Source organism: Cnephaeus nilssonii (assembly GCF_951640355.1).
Source record: "Cnephaeus nilssonii genome assembly, chromosome: 20".
Lineage (NCBI taxonomy): Eukaryota > Metazoa > Chordata > Mammalia > Chiroptera > Vespertilionidae > Cnephaeus > Cnephaeus nilssonii.
The window spans coordinates 46,470,859-46,489,271 of NC_137091.1; the positions used below are offsets into that span (position 1 = coordinate 46,470,859).

At 43.8% G+C, this 18,413-nt stretch overlaps 1 protein-coding gene across 3 annotated transcripts in view; it reads left to right on the forward strand.

The window, feature by feature from the left end:
• Nucleotides 1-5,473: 5,473 nt before the first annotated feature.
• Nucleotides 5,474-18,413, forward strand: part of LOC307116578 (uncharacterized protein) — a 36,256-nt gene continuing 23,316 nt past the window's right edge. Inside the window, exons 1-4 of one of the 3 annotated variants that reach the window (XM_079800667.1) lie at nt 5,474-5,547; nt 8,569-8,789; nt 9,760-9,858; nt 15,714-18,148. In XM_079800667.1, coding sequence (XP_079656793.1) covers nt 8,600-8,789; nt 9,760-9,858; nt 15,714-17,509 — 2,085 coding nt within the window. In that variant the 5' untranslated portion in view covers nt 5,474-5,547; nt 8,569-8,599 and the 3' untranslated portion in view covers nt 17,510-18,148. Of the gene's footprint in view, nt 5,548-8,224; nt 8,790-9,690; nt 9,859-15,713; nt 18,149-18,413 lie in introns of those variants that run through there. The other 2 variants (XM_079800662.1, XM_079800666.1) reach the window with 2 other exon arrangements.

Sequence of the window (18,413 nt, forward strand, 5' to 3'; positions counted from 1 at the left end):
CATCCCCACCCCTCTGGCAACCAGCAATCTTTTCTCTGTATCAGTGAGTTTGTTCTGTTTTAGATTCTACATATAAGTGAGATCATACGGTATTTGTCTTTCTCTGACTTATCTCACTTAGCATAATATCTTCAAGGTCCATTCATGAGTTGCAAATGTCAGGATATCCTGCTTTATCATGGCTAAATAATATCCCATTATGTATACATAGGTATATAATATATACCAGGCGTCCTCAAACTACAGCCCACGGGCCACATGCGGCCCGCCAAGGACATTTATCCGGCCCGCTGGGTGTTTTTGCCATTTTGTTTTTTTACTTCAAAATAAGATACGTGCAGTGTGCATAGGAATTTGTTCATAGTTTTGTTTTTTTTTAACTATAGTCCGGCCCTCCAATGGTCTGAGGGACAGTGAACTGGCACCCTGTTTAAAAAGTTTGAAGACCCCTGATCTACATTAATAAAAGAGAAACATGCAAATTGACTGTCCCTCCACTGTGCCCACCAGCCAATCAGAAGTGGGTATGCAAATTAACCCAACAAAGATGGCGGCAGCCATGGAGCTGGAGCAAGCAGGAGGCTTGGGTTGCCCTTGGTGACAGGAAGCCAACCTTCCCGCCGGCCCTGGCCGCTGCTGAAGGAGTGGCTTGGGGCCTGGGTCGCCGGGGGGCGTGGCCAGCCTGAAAATGGCCTTCAGCCCCTCACCCAGGCTGGCCAAGCAACCCAGCAGGACCCCCCACCCTGAAGATGGTGTGGCCAGCCTGAAAACGGCCCTCAGCCCGTCACCCAGGCTGCCCCACGCCCCAAGGGAACCCCCACCCTGATCCAGGACACCCTTCAGGGCAAACCAGCCGGCCCCCACCCGTGCACCAGGCCTCTATACTAATGAAAGGGTAATATGCTAATTAGACCTTCCGGACATCCTTCTGGACAAAGCCATGGTGGCGGGGCTGAGGTAGAGGTGGTTAGAGGCCAAGAGGGGAGGGCAGTTGTGGGTGATCAGGCCAGTGAAGGGGGCCATTGGGGGTGTTCAGGCTGGCGGGAGGGACACATACACCCCCCCGTGCACGAATTTCATGCACCAGGCCACTAGTCCTATATAATAAAAGCATAATATGCAAATCGACTGAACAGCCCAACAGTGGGACGACCATCAGATGACCATCTGGAACCACGCTATGACACCCACTGACTGGTGCCAGGCCAGCCAAGGCGAGTGTGATGCAATTGGTCAGGGGCCCAGCTGTCACCTCATCATTGCCCCACAGAGGGAGGCCCAGGCCACCGACCAACGGGCTGCAGCAGGTGGGCAGGCCAGGTCCTGGGTCCCGGTCCCGGGTCGTGAGTTCCGGGTGCTGGCAGCGGGAGGGAAGCCGGTGCTGGCAGCTGGGGGAAGGAACGCCTACTTTTGCACAAATTTCGTGCATCAGGTCTCTAGTGTATATATAACATATTATATACACAACACATCTTTGTCCGTTAGTCCATCGATTAACAGGTTGTTTCCCTGTCTTGTCTATTGTAAATAGTTCTGTAATGAACACGGAGATGCAGATATCTTTTCGAGATATTTTGTTTTCTTTAGATAAATACCATAAGTGGAATTGCTGGGCTGTATGGTAGATCTCTTTTTTAATTTTTAAGGATTTTGTACTCTTTCCCAGAGTTGCTGCATAAATTTTACAATCTCATTTTTTTATGTTTACACACTGTCAAGAAGAGACATCGCATGAGTTATTTAACAAATTACCTGATATACGTTCATATCTGTATTAGTTACTTTTGATTGCATCTCAAACCTATATCTCCCTAACATTTAATGTCTAAGGGCAACAAACATTAATTCTCTTTCTGTGGGCTGAGGGTTGAGTGCCTGGTATGGGCTGTCTCAACTGGGGTTGCATGGTCTAGATCAGCGGTCGGCAAACTCATTCATCAACAGAGCCAAATACCAACAGCACAACGATTGAAATTTCTTTTGAGAGCCAAATTTTTTTAACTTAAACTTCTTCTAATGCCACTTCTTCAAAATAGACTCGCCCAGGCCGTGGTATTTTGTGGAAGAGCCACACACAAGGGGCCAAAGAGCCGCATGTGGCTCGCGAGCCGCAGTTTGCTGACCACGGGTCTAGATGTTTGTGTGTGTATTTTCCCCCACATATTTTAGCCTCCACCAAACGGGTGGCTCCCATTCTGCAAGAGGCTAGCCTGGTTCCTGTGACAATGGGTTAGAAGAGCTCCAAGAGACAAACAGAACATGTCCGTGAGCAAGTCTGCTGTCCTGTGTCGCTCTTGCTATTGTCCCATTGGACGCCTTGGTCAGAGTACTGAGGGAGGATGCTATCCGAAGGTGTGAATATAGAGATGTAAGAATGCTTTACATTGCAATCACAAGGTTATTTGCTAAAATTCATGCCATAAATATCCTAGTACCTGTTTCTTTTCAAAAAGATGACTCCTACCGAATCAATTATTTAAATTGATGGGTGGCTCTAAGGGAATGAAGTTTAAATTGGGTCATTTCTGACCCTACCCCCAAAACATTTTACTAATTTATATATTCTAGACTCAATCTTGCCCTTGTAAAAACACACCAACTTAATGCCTAATATTAAGTGTAGTGTGCATTTTTTTGAAATTCAAAAAAGCATGATGCCAAAACCGGTTTGGCTCAGTGGATAGAGCGTCGGCCTGCGGACTGAAAGGTCCCAGGTTCGATTCCGGTCAAGGGCATGTACCTTGGTTGCGGGCACCTCCCCAGTAGGGGTTGTGCAAGAGGCAGCTGATCGATGTTTCTCTCTCATCGATGTTTCTAACTCTCTATCCCTCTCTCTTCCTCTCTGTAATAAAATCAATAAAATATATTTTTAAAAAAAGAAAGAAAGAAAAAAAAAAAAGCATGATAATAACATCTCCCTCCATTCAAAGTGGTGTGGTGGACAACACTATGCTGATGAGAAAAGAAATGACTTAAGAAGCTTAGCATTGTAGAATGCCATTATCCCATTACCTGCCACTCTGAATATTATTCATCATTAAATCTTTTTTAATCTTAAGGGTTACATTTTTGTTTAATATTTACTTTAATATTAGTGAGACTGAGATTGAAAATTGTTTATGAATATTTGTGACTAAGAAGTAAGTGGACTGTTGCCCTGGCCAGAGTCAAACGGTTGGAGCATCATCCCATACACTGAAAGGCCGAGAGTTTGATTCCTGGTTACAGCTCATACCCAGATTGTGGGTTCCATCCCCGGTCAGGGTGCATATGGGAGGCAACCGATCCATGTTTCTCTTTCACATCAGTGTTTCTCGCTCTCCTTTCTTCCTCTCTCTCAAATCAATAAAAATATATGTCCAGGTGAGAATTTTAAAAATATAAAAACAAGTCAACTGTTTATTAATTTTTTAGCTATTTAGAATTTTAGGTTGGTCTATTCTTAGTCCTTTTATGATCTCTTTCATAAATGCTAGTGAGGATGCAGAGAAAGTGAATCATACACACACACACACACACACACACACACACACACACACGGCCTGGTGCATGAAATTCGTGCACAAGTGGGGGATGCCTCAGCCCAACCTGCACCTTCTCCAATCTGGGACCCCTTGGGGGATGTCCGATTGCCTGTTTAGGCCCGATCCCGTGGTGGATTCAGGTCTAAACTGGCAGTCGGACATCCCTCTCACAATCTGGGACTGCTGGCTCCTAACCACTTGCCTGCCTGCCAGCCTGATCGCCCCCCTAACCACTCATTTACCAGATGGATGATATGGAAATTTTTTCTCCCAACCTCTGGCTCCATTTTTCACTTTCTTAAACGTGCTTAGAAATACAAACGTTTTAGCCCTGGCTGGTTTGGCTCAGTGAATAGAGCGTCGGCCTGGGGACTGAGGGGTCCCGGGTTTGATTCTGATCAAGGGCATGTACCTTGGTTGCGGGCACATCCCCAGTGGGGGGTTTGCAGGAGGCAGCTGATCAATGTTTCTCTCTCAGTGTTTCTAGCTCTCTATCCCTCTTCCTTTCTCTCTGTAAAAATCAATAAAATACATTTTTTTAAAAAGAAATACAAACGTTTTAAATTTTATTTAAGTCCAAGTCTTACTTTTTTATTTCATGGCTCATCTTTTACTGTCTTCTCTCAGAATTCTTTGGCTAACTCGGGTTCAGGAAGACCGTCTCCCGTTTGCTTTTCTAAGTGTTATAGTTTCAACTGTTATGCTTAATCTATCATCCATTTTGAGTTCATTTTTGTTTATGGTTGGAGTTAGGGTCTCAGTTTTCTATTCCGAAAATAGCTGCATAATTATCCCAGCGTCTTTTGTTGAAAAGACTTCTCCCTTTGGCTTACCTTGGGACCCTGGCCAAAAAACAAGAGACATTATTTTTGGATTCTCAGTTCCGGTTGTGCCTTTCTCATTGGCTCCAGGCCTTTCTCCGAGGCCCCATCTCAATGACTTCAGCTGCTCCCAGCAGCTTTCTCCCTGGGTGCTGACGGCCAGCCTCACACTGTGCCAGTTTCTCGAAACCTGTTTCTGTTCTTAAAAACCACTTCCTGCAAGAAAATTTCCCCCAGTGGCTTCCTGTTGGTGTCTATTTACTAGACGTAAGACCTTTTCTCTTCGCAGAATTGTATTCTCTGCTGCTATAGCAACAACTGAGCTCAAGACGGCATGGAAACGTGTGTGTGTGTGTGTGTGTGTGTGTGTGTGTGTGTGTGTGTGTGTGTGTTTAATGTGTCGGGGATGGCCAGGGAGAGGTCATTGGGGGACTCACGTAATACTTTAAACAATAAAGAATTTAAATTTTAAAAAATGTTGTACAAACTGTAAAATAAAAGCTGTATTTATGCCCTGACTGGTGTGGCTCAGTTGGTTGGAGCACCATCCAGTGCACAAGACAGGTCGTGGGTTCGATTCCTAGTGAGGGCACCTAAGCAGGTTTCAGGTTTGACCCCCTGTCCAGAGGTGCAGGAGCAAACGCGTCCAAGGATCTCTCATCAGTGTTTCTGTCCCCTCCCTTCCCCGCCCCTGCCCTCCCCTCTTCTCTTCTGTCTCTCTCTCCCTCTCCCTCCTCCTCCCTCCTTCCCTCTCAGAAAAAAAAAAAAAAAGCTGCTGTCACGACTTCTTTGCTCAGACCGCCCAACACAATTCAACTCGCTTCTTACTTGCCTCCCGAAGCTTGAGTCTCTGAAAATATTACTCACTTTAAACAAGAGTCCAAGAGCTCGGGAACAAGTTTAAATTCGTGAGCTTTTCTCCTGCCACTTATCCCTGGCTGCTGGTTCCGAAGTCCCCGCTTTGCCTTCCGTACGGCAGTCAGGCCTCCCAACATGGCGGCCCCCGTGCGGAGGCGGCGCGGCAACAGGGCGCCGCCATATTGCCGGGGAGGGGAATGCGGAAGTCGCTCGGGGTTCTGCACAGGCCTCAGGTCCTCGCCCGCCGCCACGGGCTGACGACATATCTGAGCGCCGCTGGCAGCAGCCGAATCCGTCCGCGGAAGTGTGACGGTGAGGCGCTCCCGGTGGGCTGGAGAAAGCAGGTCAGTGCGCTCCCGTCCTTTGCGTTCGGGCGGATCCGATGACTGAATGGACGCCTCCCCGGGGAACCGGCCTTCAGGCCGCGTCACGACGGACACTCCGTTTCGCTGAGACCACATCCCCCCGGCCGCGACCATTACCTCTCCCCGCCGCCCCGCCCACGGAATTCTCCGCCCAGAAAGCCCCGCCTCTCAGACTCCGCGTCTTTGGCGCCATTTTTGGGCTCAGCCCGTCTGGTTATCCTGGTGACAAAATAATTTCCTCATCCCTGACCACTTTGGCCTCGGGCGGTCCTCCTCCTGTCACCCTAGCACTTTGAAGTGTATGAATGTAAAAATCTGCTTAGTTATTTTGGGGGGATATATATACTTTCCATTGGTTTTTAGAGAGAGTGGAAGGGAAGGGGAGGAGGAAGAGGGGGCGGGGGGAGAGGAACATCTCTGTGGGTGGGTCCCATGGATGGGGTGCCCCCCGCGGGTCCCCGGATCAGGGATGGGATCGAGTCTGCAACCTGGGTACCTGCCCTGGATCGGGAATCGAACCCAGGACCTTGCGGGCGCAGGCCAGCCACTGAGCAACACCGGCCAGGGCCATTTTCTCTTTAAAAAAAAATATTTTATTGATTTTTTACAGAGAGGAAAGGAGAGGGATAGAGAGTTAGAAACACCGTTCAGCTGCCTCCTGCACACCCCCCACTGGGGATGTGCCCACAACCAAGGTACCTGCCCTTGACCGGAATCGAACCTGGGACCCTTGAGTCCGCAGGCCGACGCTCTATCCACTGAGCCAAACCGGTTAGGACATGGTTCTTTTATTTTTTTAAAAAATATTTTTTTTTATTGATTTCAGAGAGGAAGGGAGAGGGAGAGAAAGGGAGAAACATGAGTGATGAGAGAGAATCTGCTGCCTCCACGCCCCCTACTGGGGATCGAGCCCACAACCTGGGCATGTACCCTTGACTGGAATCGAACCCAGGACCCTTCAGTCCCCAGGCCAACGCTCTGTCCACTGAGCCAAACCCGCTAGGGCTATTGGTTCTTTTAAAGGACATGTTTTTTATATTGTTGAGCTCTTCCATGGAATTGTTACCTTAAAATCTACAGCTTAATCAGTATGAAAGCAGTGTTTACATACATGTACATATGTCCTGCTCACAGATGTAAGAAACAACCCTCCAGCACCCTGTGGTGTCCTGTGAGCCCCACCCAATTATATTACATCCTCTCACCCACAGGCAATTACCATTGCTCTCCCTACCAAGCACTTGAAGGCTTTTCTTTATATTCGATCATATCATTAATCACTCCCGATCTTTACAGTTTATTCAGTTTGCCTATTTTTAACTGTATCAATCATCTTACATTATGCATTTTTTAATGTCAGGCTTCTTTTGCTCAGTACACAGGTGTATATTGTTTTGCTCTGTAATGAGGGTCAGGTAACCCTGTTCTATAATGTTCACACAGTACTCATTTTAGGAGTTGCAAGCCACAGAATGCCTCTCATATACGCTTCACAAAGGGGTGCTTTTGTTTTACCATTTTTAAAAAACGGCCTTGCCAGCTGACTCAATGGTTGAGCGTCGACCTATAACCCAGGAGGTCCTGGTTCAATTCAACAGTCAGGACACATACCCGGGTTGCAGGTTCGATCCCCAGTGTGGGTGTGTGGGAGGCGGCCGATCAGTCATTCTCTCTCATGATTGACATTTCTGTCTCTTTATCTCTTTCCCTCTCCCTTCCTCTCTGAAATAAAATATATCAGCATTTCCGTGATGCCCCCGACTGCAGGAAGATTTCTGTACAGAAATACAGAGCAGACCCCAACACACCAAGGCAGGGCTTCGCCCTTGCCAGCTCTTTTCAGAGAACAGAAGGAAATTCTCCAGGCTCAGATGATTGCGTTTGTTTTATCCTTTTTTGTCCCCCCACTTTTTAAAATATATATATTTTTATTGATTTCAGACAGGAAGGGGGAGAGAGAGAGAGATAGGAATATCAATGATGAGAGAGAATAATTGATTGGCTGCCTCCTGCACACCCCCCACTGGGGATCGAGCCCACAACCCGGGCATGTGCTCTTGACTGGAATTGAGCTTGGCACCCTTCAGTCCGCAGGCCGACACTGTCCACTGAGCCAAACCAGCCAGGGTTATCCTTTCCTTTATTCATTGAAGAATTTGTAGAGGCCTATAAAAACCACATCCGTTAATCTGAAAAGTATACATATATGTATATACCTTTTGTCTCTCAAATATGTGACTGTGGCCCTGGCCAGTGTGGCTCAGTTGGTTGCGCGGCATTCCTTGCGGATTCCATTCACGGTCAGGGCACATGCCCAAGTTTCAGGCTGGATCCCCAGAAGCGGGTGTGCAGGAGGCAGAGGATCTATGTATGGCTCTCACATCAATGTTTCTCTCTCTCGTCCTTCTCCCTTTCTCTCTGTCTAAAAGTTAATATTTTTAAAAAATATGTTAATGTCATGTTTCTAGGATCAGAAGAATATTTTGTCACATTATAAAGTTATAACTGGTTGAATGCATGAATGTCTGATGCACAATTACAAAATACAGGATGGGGCAACGTTATGTTTACAGATGTGCGTGCAGAAAACACAGTTTATTCCTGTATTATTATTTACTGATATGTTATTTTTCATGTGAACAACTGTAAACCTAACTTTGCCCACCCTGTGTTTTAGTAGGCATGTGATTATCCAACTGTATATAAAATAAAACCCCACTTGTTGAATAGATGCAACTTATAGAGTGAAAATGAGCGGAAAAATTAACATTTCATCCATTTCATCTAAAGCAGGGGTGGGGAACCCTTTTCTGCCAAGGGCCTTTTGGATATTTATCACATCATTACAGGGCCATACAAAATTGATTGCAGATAGAAAGGTAGAGGGAGAGAGAGAAACATCAATGATGAGAGAGAATCATTAATGGGCTGCCTCCTGCATGCTCCTCCCTGGGGACCAAGCCCCAAATGGGAATTAAATCCTGACCTCTTGGTTCATAGGTCGAGGTTCAATCACTGAGCCACGCCAGCCATGCCCACCCCTGCTTTAGATTTTAAAGGACATCACCCATTGCACAGCATGGAGATGTTACAGGAACCCCTGACATTTCACGACGTCGCCGTGGACTTCACCTGGGAGGAGTGGCAGCTCCTGGGCCCCGAGCAGAAGGACCTGTACAGGGACGTGATGATGGAGACCTACCGCCACCTGGTGTCAGTGGGTGAGGACAGCTCCCCCGTGTCGCTCAGCGGGTGCCCTGTTTTTCCTTCTCAGCTGCTTAACTTCAGAATAACTCCAGTTCTCTGAGATGGTGGGATCTCAGATCCTTCTCTTGGGCCAGACAGGAGGGCATAATGTCCCTTTTCCTGAGAGAAAAATATTTGTGTTATAGATGAGGACCCATAATGTTACATTCTCCCTTCTTTTTTCTCTTTTTGGTTAATCCTTATGTGAGGGCTTTTTAAAAAAATATATATATTTTATTGACTTTTTACAGAGAGGAAGAGAGAGGGATAGAGAGCTAGAAACATCGATGAGAGAGAAACACCGATCAGCTGCCTCCTGCACATCCCCCACTGGGGATGTGCCCGCAACCAAGGCACATGCCCTTGACCGGAATCGAACCCGGGACCCTTGAGTCCGCAGGCCGACGCTCTATCCACTGAGCCAAACCGGCTTCGGCTGTGAGGGCTTTTTAAAAAAACTTTTTTATTATTATTATTTTTTTTAGAGGGACAGGAACAGAGAGGTAGAAACATCAATGATTAGAGAGAAACATCATCGATTGGCTGCTTCCTGCACATCCCCTACTAGGGATCGAGCCCTCAACCCGGGCATGGGCCCTGACTGGAAATCAAACCATGACCTCCTGGTTCATAGGTCAACAATCAACCACTGGGCCACATCAGCCTGGTGCGAGGATATTTTTTAGAGAGAGAGGAAGGGAGGGGGAGAGAGAGAAACATCGATGTGAGACAGACCCATTGATTGCTTGCCTCTCTCACGCACCTAAGGGACTAGGATGGAGCCTATAACCCAGGTATGTGCCCTTGACTGGAATCCAACTTGAGTCCCTCCAGTCTGCAGGTCGACACACTATCCACCGAGCTAAAACAGCCAGGGCTCACTCTCCCTTCTTGACAGACGCCACGGCAATATAATATGTCTAAGTCTCTGTCATTGTTCCCAAGCAGGGTATCAAGCCAGCAAACCCGACACGCTCTCCAAATTGGAACGAGGGGAAGAACCGTGGACTGTACAGCGTGGACGCCGCTGTCTAGTCTCTCCAGGTGAGGGGGGGAGAGCCAGCAAGGCGGGCGGCTGGGGAGTCACATTCTCGTCAGAGGCGGCGTCAGAGCAGTGACAGTGAATGAGGAAACAAACCACCCCTCCACGAATGAGAACCCTTTTTCTTTGTAGAAGTTTGGGGGGAAACATACCCCTTTTGTCTCTCCTGAGCTCTGACCCTTGTTGATTTTATCTTCCGCTTGTTTTTTTATAGTTTTCTTCCTCCTGGGATTTCCAGATCTTCCTCGTTTTTAACCACAGTCACAGTGTCTCTGCCTGTGTTAGCACCTCTCTTGCTATGAAATCCCACTTTCCAGGCCTCTCCGGAAAGACAGAACTTGGAATTCAGTGTTTTTTTCTTGCTCCTGGGCCTTCGTGCCCTATTTCCCTCCGTAACATCCAACCCAGCTAAGATGCTGGGTCCCCGTGATAACCTGCTTTTCACAACGCATTCATGTCGTTCTTTCCTCCTCTGCCTCCAAGGTTCTTCATACTCAGTTCTCCTCACTCTTAAAATGTCCTCTGTTCTCATGAGGTGACCTCTTTCTGTTCTGTGACATGGACTCCCAAATCGACTTCTCCCTCAGTATTGTCTAATGTACACTTTCTTTTTAAGTGTTTTACTCAGCGCCATGGCAGCTGGTCTCTGATTTCCCATTTTGTGCGAGAGCAGGAATCATCTTCCCTTTACTTCTGTTTAAATCTAGTTTCTCTTTCAGCACTAGACATTTTTCCAGTAATTCTGTCCATCCTGGCAGCACCTGGGATGTTCCCTACAGGCTGAGCTCCCTTCTTAAAGGTCTCGACTCCTTCATTTGATGAACAAAAAAAGATCTTAACATCCTATGTGAGTTACAGCCCAAACTAGGTCATAACTTATGTCTGCTGCAAGTGACTTCCATTTTAGTTTTCCTAATTTAGATTTTCCTTTATTCTTAGATGTTATCACTGCATTAACCTTCCTAAAACTTTTGCTTTTATATCGTATTTTAATGGCTTAGATTTAATTTATATACAATACAATATACCCATTTAAAATATACAGTCAGCCCTGGCTGGGTTGCTCAGTTAGTTAGAGCATCACCTTGTACACCAGAAAAGGTTGAGGGTTAGATCCCTGGTTGGGGCACAAAATGGGAAGCAACCGATCAATGTTTCTCTCACATTGATATTTTTTTCTCTCTCTCTTAAATCAATAAAAATATTCTCAGGTGAGAATTAGAAAAAAATATATATAATATATACATATAATTGACTAGATTTTAGTGTATTTTTATAGTTGGTGATGGTTATCACCACAATCAATTTTGGAACACTTTATATGTATATATTCTAATCGTGGCCTTGATTCCTACAGCTTTGTAGTAATTTTGGAAATTGCAAAGAGTGAATTCTCCAACTATGTTCTTTCAAGACAGTTTTAACATCTGGATCCCTTAATTTCCATCAGAATATTAGAATCAGCTTGTACATTTCTGCAAGAAAAACAAGCTAGTATTTTGATAGGGATTACATTAAATCTGTATCTGAGTTGGGTAATAATTTTATCTTAAACATATTCTGCATCCTAATCAAGGTAACTGGTTGTTTTTCTATCTAATTTGGTCTTTAATTTCTTCCAACAACATTTTGTAAGTTTCAGAATAAAGTTTGTCACTTTCCTTTCTTAAATTTGTTCCTATGTACGATATTTTTTATTATGTAGTAAATGGAATTGGGTTTTTTTTTGTTTGTTTTTTTAAATATATTTTATTGATTTTTTACAGAGAGGAAGGGAGAGGGATAGAGAGTTAGAAACATCGATGAGAGAGAAACATCGATCAGCTGCCTCCTGCACACCTCCCACTGGGGATGTGCCCGCAATCAAGGTACATGCCCTTGACCGGAATCGAACCTGGGACCCTTCAGTCCGCAGGCCGACGCTCTATCCACTGAGCCAAACCTGTTTCGGCTGGAATTGGTTTTTTTATTGCATTTTCCAATCATTTCCAGGATGTGAAAATAAAAGTGATTGCTTTCCTATCATATTCTGACGACTCTCAGTTGCAGATAACCAACATTGCTATCATATGAAATTGCAGTTTCTCTTTTAGTGCTCTCTGAGATATGCTATCATCTTGATTAGAAAGTTTCTGTCCTTTTTCTTTCTTTTTTTTTTTATTTTTTATTTTTTTATTTTTTTTTCTTTCCAATTTTTTTTATTAAGGTATTATATGTGTACATATCTTACCATTGCCCCCCCACCCCACTCCCATATATGCCCTCACCCCCCAGAGTTTTGCGTCCTCTGTCCTTTTTCTAAAGGCTCGTTAATGTGTTCCATACCTGTGATTGTGTCCTGCAATTGATGTGATTGCTATCTATAATAATAAAAGGGTAATATGCGAATTAGACTGGATATCCTTCTAGACATCATTCTTGGACGTCCTTCTGGATAAATTCTGAGCTGGAGGAAAGTACAGGTCCCAGGTGCCTGCGGGTGGAGGGAAGGAGGAAGCCCGGGTCCCAGGTGCTGGAGGGAAGCTGGTGCCAGTAGCTGGGGGGTGGAGGTTGGGGAGGGGGGGTTGGAGGACTACTCTTGCATGAATTTTGTGCATCGGGCCTCTAGTATTTCTTTAAAGCTTGCATTCTGATAGCCAAATGTTTTTAAGCTAAGAGCACTAAAGGAAAAGATAGCAATAAACAGACCTTGTCCCTACTCTCCCCTTTGCTTTTGTTCTCAGTAGAATACTATATAATCAGTAGTTAACATATATCTTTGGGAAAATTGCTCTAAGGAAAACTAACACACTCGTTGACACAGCGGGTGTTCGTCCTGGAACTGAGCTGTTAGCAGTGGGAATGGCTCCTTGGTAAGGTGCTTTAAGCACGTAGATGAGGGATATGAGTCAGGTCTATGGTTGAGACGGTGGAAAGTTCAGAGTTGAATCTGGAATGTGTTTGTGGAACTTCTAGGAAATTTGTCTGCATAGCCTGTAATGAGCAAGAGGGAAAATGACTGGGAGTAAGGAAATGGGGCAGCAGCTGGAGGTTCTGAGATATTGGTCACACGTTGCCTGGGGAGGCCATTGAAGACCTTGCTTTCATTCCAAATGAGTTGAGAAACCAGTGGGGACTTTTGGTAGACGAGTGGCATAATTTAACTAATTCTTAAAATGGACCGCTTTGCCTGTGGTGTAGAAGGTAGGCATTCTCAAGGAGAGGAGTGTACTGTTATACTTATGGTTACAATTTCTTTTTCTTTTTTTAGTTTTTTTAAAATAAATATTTTTAAATATATTTTTATTGATTTCATAGAAGAAGGGAGAGGGAGAAAGAGGTAGAAGCATTAATGATGAGAGAGAACCATGGATTGGCTGCCTCCTGCATGCCCCTCACTGGGGATCGAGCCCACAACCCAGGCATTTGCCCTTGACCCGAATCGAAACTGGGACCTTCAGTCCACAGACCAATGCTCTAGCCACTGAGCAAAACCAGCTAGGGCTGATTACAATTTTTTTTTTGGTGAGCTTTTTTTTCTTCTCCATTTTATTTTATTGCTTAAAGTATTATAAAGAGTAGTTTATATATATCCTTTTTTTCTCCATTGACCTTCCCCCAGTCTCCTCCTACCCCCTAGTATCTTGCGTCCATTGGTTATGCTTATATGCATGCATACAAGTCCTTCAGTTGATCTCTTACCTCCCCCCCCCCATTACAATTTTTGATAGTAAAACACTACAGATTAAAATGATCCAAGATAAAAGGTGATAGGGAAGAATCCAGGAGTCCCATGAGAAGAGCTGAGTTGCCTGATCTAGTCAGGTGAGACGTTTAGAAGGTCTGAAGTTAAGAGAACAGAAGCAGAAATGGCAGAGGTGCTCTGTTAGTGTTAAAGCAAACTGCCATGTTGTAGAGAGGGTCAGCTGTCAGGAAGCAGCATGCAGACTCAGGCAGCTGATATGCTCAGGGAGAGGAGTGTACTGTTACACCCATAGGTATGAGATATATATATATATATATATATATATATATATATATATATATATATATATATATATATATATAATTGATTTTTTTTACAGAGAGGAAGAGGGAGGGATAGAGAATTAGAAACATCGATCAGCTGCCTCATGCACACCTCCCACTGGGGATGTGCCCAAAACCAAGGTACATGCCCTTGACCGGAATGGAACCTGGGACCCCTCAGTCCTCAGGCCGACACTCTATCCACTGAGCCAAACCGGTTAGGGCTGGTTACAATTTTTGAAAGTAAAACTATACAGACGCAGAAATAGCAGAATATGTAGAATTTGTATATATTGATGGGATCCACACTATTTTCAGATAAGACTTTTAAAAATGTATATATGCAACCAATATTTTTGTTTGTACTTGGATTTGTAATAATCACCTTAACCTTTGTTTCACAATGCACTCTAGCTTCCCCCCTCATTCTGGACTTCCTTGTTTTATTGGGAGACATTCCATCTACCTCATCAATCAAGCCACATAATCCCAGAGTCATCCTTGAGTCCTCACTTTTATTAACTCTTCCTGCTTCTCCCATTGAACCAATCAATGAACCTTATCGTCTCTTTAAGTACAAGGTGGGCAAAAGTAGGTGTACAATGGTGACTAAGTGAAACAGTGTTTATTCTTATATTATTATTTATAGAATATTGTTTCATTTTACATATGAACAACTGTAAACCTACTTTTGCTCAAGCCTGTAAATCATGATTTCATCCACTTCTCCCATCTCCATTGTTCCTTTCGCCATGTTACACAGACTGTGGTTGCCTTTGTTACTTTGCTTCATGTGTCTATACCTAGAATTACTCAACCTGGGTTTCCTACAAATTTAACTCAATTCTGACACTCTCTACCTAGAAATAGGGTCAGACGCTGCAAGTTACAAATTCAGTGCCATAAGACAAGTCCCACTTAAGATGTTAGTGGCAAGTCCATTCTGTCACCTGTGCTTCTGACCATCTGGCTATAAATTGGAGGTTGTTATGAGTCCCCTCCTTGGATTCAATTATTTTGCTAGAGCAGCTCACAGAACTCTGAAAAACACTTAATGTTTAGTGTGTTTGTTTTTTTAAATAAAAGATACAGATGAATAGGTACATGGGACAAGGCCTGAAGGATTTCAGAATACAGGAGCATCTGTCTTTATTGATCTAATTCGAACCGCCCAGTAGGCACAAGGGTGTATTCACTAACCCAGAAACTGATCAGATCTAGTTAGAGATTGCATAGAGCCTGAATCTCTAGGGCTTTTCTCCTTTCCCCGAGGTCAATTAGTGTGGCTGAAAGTCTGACCATTAAATCATTTGGTCTTTCTAGTGATAAACTCTATCCTGAGAGTATGTGGGACTCTGCTGTCCTCTCATTAGCATAAACTCAGGTGTTCGTTGTTTTTGGTAGTTTTTTTAAAAATATGTTTTTGTTTCTTTCAGAGAGGATGGGCAAGGGAGATAGAAACATCACTGATGAGAGAGAATCATTGATCAGCTGCCTCCTGCCACCCAACACTGGGAATCGAGCCTGCAACCCAGGCATAAGCCCTGACCGAAAATCAAACTGTGACCTTTTAGGTCATAGGTTGACACTGAACCATTGAGCCACACCAGCCAAGCTCAGCTGTTTTTAATGTAGAACAAAAGATACTTCTGTCACTCAGGATATTGCAGCGGTTTCACAATCTCAATGTCAAGAACTATGCATGAAGACCAAATATATTTCTTACTTTACATCATATAGGATTGTCACTAAATAGTTACTTCACATGACGGCTTTTTACAAAACAGTTTTATTTCAAACAAGGATTGTGAGAGATTACAGAGTGATTCCCTGTTCTCTTCTGTTCTAGAACTCAGGAAGGTTGATGATCTTCTGCAGCATCACTTGCAAATCCGAAACCTTCAGAAGAGGGTGGACCGAGGCTGTGAACATGGTATATTAGCAGATGTTGTTAATCAGAGTGGAGGTCATTCTCTATTCAAGCAAAATTGCGATGATATGTTTGAGATAAGTGAAAAACCTTTAAAATCAAATTTAAATTTTGAAAACCAAAACAGAAGTTGTAACTTAAAGAAGTCTGTGGAGTTGAAGGGAGATGGAATATCCATTCTTCATGCTAACCATGAACAATTTAATACTGAAATCATTTTGCCTGTCAGTACCAAACCCATTAATAATCAATCCCAGGTCATTCAGCCACAGAAATCTCACAATGTAGAGAAAGCCCGTGTATGTGTTGTAAGTGAGAAAGCCTTTATGAAGATGTCTCAGCTCACTGATCATCAGAGAGTTCATACTAGACAGAAATTTTATGGGTGCAGTCTGTGTGGGAAAGCCTTTACCAGAAAATCCAGGCTCACTAAACATCAGAAAATACATACGGCACTCAAACAGAATGAATGCACTGAATGTGACAAAACCTTTGTTAAGAAATCACGGTGCAATAATCATCAGAAAAGTCACATGAAAGAGAAACCTTATACGTGTAATGAATGTGGGAAAGCGTTCATCAAAAAGTCTCTTCTCATTTATCATCAACGAACTCATACTGGAGAGAAGCCTTATGTATGCAGTGAATGTGGAAGAGGTTTTACCAAGAAATGTCATCTTATTGAGCATCACCGAACTCACACAGGAGAGAGACCTTATACATGCAGCGAATGTGGGAAAGGCTTTATCAACAAGAGTAATCTTATTGAGCATCACCGAACTCATACAGGAGAGAAACCTTATACATGCAGTGAATGTGGGAAAGGATTCTCAGTGAAGCACCGCCTCATAGCACATCAGCGAACTCATACAGGAGAGAAACCCTATGGATGCAAACTATGTGGCAAAACCTTCTCTCTAAAGTTTAATCTCACTAAACATCAGAGAACTCACACAGGAGAAAAACCTTTCTTATGCAGTGAATGTGGGAAACGCTTCTCAATGAAGCAGTGCCTTATTGGACATCAGCGAATTCATACTGGAGAGAAACCCTATGTATGTAGTGTGTGTGGAAAAGGCTTCCCCAGGAGGGGTGACCTCACTATACATCAGCGAAGTCATACGTCAGAGAAACCATACATGTGCAATGAATGTGGAAAGGGCTTCACCGTGAAGAGTCGTCTGATTGTACATCAGCGAATGCACACAGGAGAAAAGCCTTTTTTATGCAGTGAATGTGGGAAAGGCTTCTCATTGAAGCAGGGCCTTGTTGGACATCAGCGAACGCATACTGGAGAGAAACCCTATGTATGTGTTGTGTGTGAAAAAGGCTTCACCATGAAGCGTGATCTCACTGTACATCAGCGAAGTCATACTTCAGATAAACCATATACGTGCAATGAATGTGGAAAGGGCTTCACTGTGAAGAGTTGTCTGATTGTACATCAGCGAATGCACACAGGAGAGAAACCCTATGTATGCAGTGAATGTGGGAAAGGCTTCCCAGTGAAAATGTACCTGACTGTACATCAACGGACTCATACGGGAGAGAAACCTTATGTATGTAGTGTATGCTGGCAAGGTTTCACAGCAAAGCAAAATCTCATTAGACATCAGCTGAAACATACAGGAGAGAAGCCCTATATATGTAATTTGTGTGGAAAAGGCTTCACCATGAAGACTGACCTCTCTTTACATCAGCAAACTCATACTTAAGAGAAACTGTATGTGCAATGAATATGCGAAAGGCTTCATTATGAAGAGTATACTAGATATACATCACCAAAACTCATGATGCAGAGAAGCCCTACACGCAAGAATTGTGATGAAGGCTTTAGGAAGAAGACATGCCTTATAAACATCAGAGATTTCACTCAGGAAACACTTGCTTTGCGTGTACTGAATATGGAAAATTCTCATTCAGCAAAAATGATCTCATTACCCATCAGAGAAATCACATGGGAGAGAAACCCTATTCATGTAATGAATGTGGGAAAGCCTTCACTACAAACTAAGACTTTTATATTCATCAAAGAGCACATACAGCGGGGAGGCCCTAAGAATGCAGCAATTGTGGAAAAGCTTCTGACCACTTGTCAATTGTTAAACATGAGAGATTTCATAGGTATTTGCTTTGGGGAAAGCCTGTTGCCAACTTTAGGCTCTCAAGATAATAGTATGCAATGAAGAATAGCTTAATGCAAAAGGAGAGATGGGGGGAAAAAAGAATTAAGTTACTGTAAGGAATGTGGTACTGTCTTTCTTGGTCAATTACCTCATATTTTATATAAAAAATTGCTAAACAACTCAAATACAATCAGCCTTGATTAAAATGTTTTAGGACATTATATGTCTAAAAATTTTATCCTGATGTAAATCCTATGAATGCGACAGAGTAGGAAATTCTTTAGTGGGAAGTGTGATCAGAGGTCATGAATGAATGAATATTTCTAATTGTTTGAAAGCATCTGCCCCAAAAGTAAGACTTCAATAGATGTCAGTTTACACTAGAGAAATACTTTAAAAATATATTTTTTATTGATTTTTTACAGAGAGGAAGGGAGAGGGATAGAGAGCCAGAAACATCGATGAGAGAGAAACATCGATCAGCCGCCTCCTG